The 1,796-nt window shown below is 69.9% G+C and overlaps 1 protein-coding gene across 1 annotated transcript; it reads left to right on the top strand.

Annotated features, from left to right (window-relative positions):
* Nucleotides 1–248: 248 nt before the first annotated feature.
* On the top strand, nt 249–1,542 carry EMIHUDRAFT_255363 (hypothetical protein; the record flags this gene model as incomplete). Its single annotated transcript, XM_005773493.1, has 3 exons — nt 249–668; nt 1,134–1,332; nt 1,472–1,542. The coding sequence occupies 3 exons, from the start codon at nt 249–251 to the stop codon at nt 1,540–1,542; spliced, it is 690 nt and encodes a 229-aa protein (XP_005773550.1).
* Nucleotides 1,543–1,796: the final 254 nt, after the last annotated feature.

Genomic DNA, 1,796 nt, shown 5'->3' on the forward strand with positions numbered 1-1,796 from the left:
AGCGCGGTTGCGAGTAAACGGGCAGCTTGCCGTCTGGCGAGGTGACAAAGAATACGATCCCATGCGAGGTCCCCACTCCCCCTCCGTGGGAGGCCGCTGCCCCAGGGCTGCCGCCGTCGCCGCCGTCGCCGTCGCCTGCGCCGCCGTCTCCGCCGGCGTGCGTGGTCAAGATCGAGCTGGTGCTTGTGCTGGACAAGAGCGGGTCGGTCCAGGCGGAGCAGTCGTCGCTGCTCGCCTTCGCGCGCGAGATGGTGTCCCAGTTCAGCCTCGACGCGACCGAGGGCGCCCGTGTCGGCATCGTCGAGTTCTCGAGCGACGCGGCGACGCTCACGCCGCTGACCGGCTCTCTGAGCGAAGTGCTGACCGCGATCGACGGCGCGTCTGCGGCAGGGGGTGGCACGTCCGTGTCGGACGGCCTGGAGCTCGGGCGAGTCGAGGTGAACCAGGGCGCGCGCGCCGACGTGCCTCGCACGATCCTGCTGCTGACGGACGGCGTGCAGACGGTGGACGGCAACGACGACACGGCCATCGCGAAGGCGGCGGTGGTGAAGCAGGACGGCATCTCGATTGTCGCGGTCGGGTTTGGCGGCGCGAATGAGCAGACGATGCGCGCGATCGCGTCGGCGCCCAGCTCCGACTTCGCCTTCTTCGGCGCGTCGATGGACGAGGTGCGGCAGCACTTTGCGTCGGACCAGCTCTGCGAGCTGGCCGCGTCCCCGAAGGCGCCGCCGCCGCCTCCGTCGCTGCCCGCGCCGCCAGGGCTGCCGCCCTCGCCGCCGTCGCCGTCGCCTGCACCGCCGCCATCACCGCCACCATCGCCACCACCATCGCCACCACCACAACCGCCACCGTCGCCACCCCCACCCTCATCGCCGCCGCCCTCGCCGCCCCCACCCACGACACCTCCCTCTCCGCCTCCACCTTTGCCGCCTCCGCCCTCGCCGCCAACCTCGCCGCCACCGGCATTGCCACCTCCAGCCTCACCCTCAATTTGCGATGAGAGTGCGCTCAGCAGCGGCTACCAGGAGAGCCTTGGACCATGTTCCACGCTGGGTGATGATTGCGTTGGAGGGGGGCAGGCTCGCCAGCCTTATGAGTGGACCGAGGGGGGGTTCCGGATCACGATGACACAGAAGCACGACGTGACGTTTGCTGACGCCGTTGGCCAGACGTACCTGTGCAGCGTGCGGGCATTTGGCCCGTGGGGGGTGCCCCAAGCAGCGTGCTGCAGTTGTAGCGCGACCGATCCGTTGTCGGCGACGCGTTCTAGCATGTACGCGCCACTAGCGACAAACTACCACTGCTACTATGACTGCCAACTGTGCTACCGCCGTGGGCTCTCCCCGCGGGAGGGAGCCCATCGCACCACCAGGTGGAAGAGAAGAAGTGGGCTGTGTGTACTTGTTACGTGAAAACCCGCTGGGACCCGGACGCCAGCACACACGGCTAGATTTCATGGCGGGCCGCCTAGGCCCTGGGGTCGGAGGTAGAGTCGGTGGGGGTGCCGCGCGCGGCGCGGGCTTCGCTGTCGGGGGCGTTTAGGGCGGGGTCGGGGAAGGAGGGTGGGGTCGGTCGCATTGGCGGCCGCGCGGCAGTGGCTGCGGGGGGGGCGGGAGGAGGTGGTGGCGCCGACCGCAATGGCGGCCGACCCGACGTCGAGCGCCGGGCGAGATCGCGAGGGTCGAGGGTGAGCTCGAAGCCGAGGGCGGCGGCCGAGTTCTGAGTGGTGAGGGCGTCGGCGGTGACGATGGCGGCGGAGATGGCGGCGGAGTGGAAGGTGTAGTGTGAGCGGGTGG

The sequence above is a fragment of the Emiliania huxleyi genome (genome assembly GCF_000372725.1).
Source record: "Emiliania huxleyi CCMP1516 unplaced genomic scaffold EMIHUscaffold_3373, whole genome shotgun sequence".
Classification (NCBI taxonomy): Eukaryota; Haptophyta; order Isochrysidales; family Noelaerhabdaceae; genus Emiliania; species Emiliania huxleyi.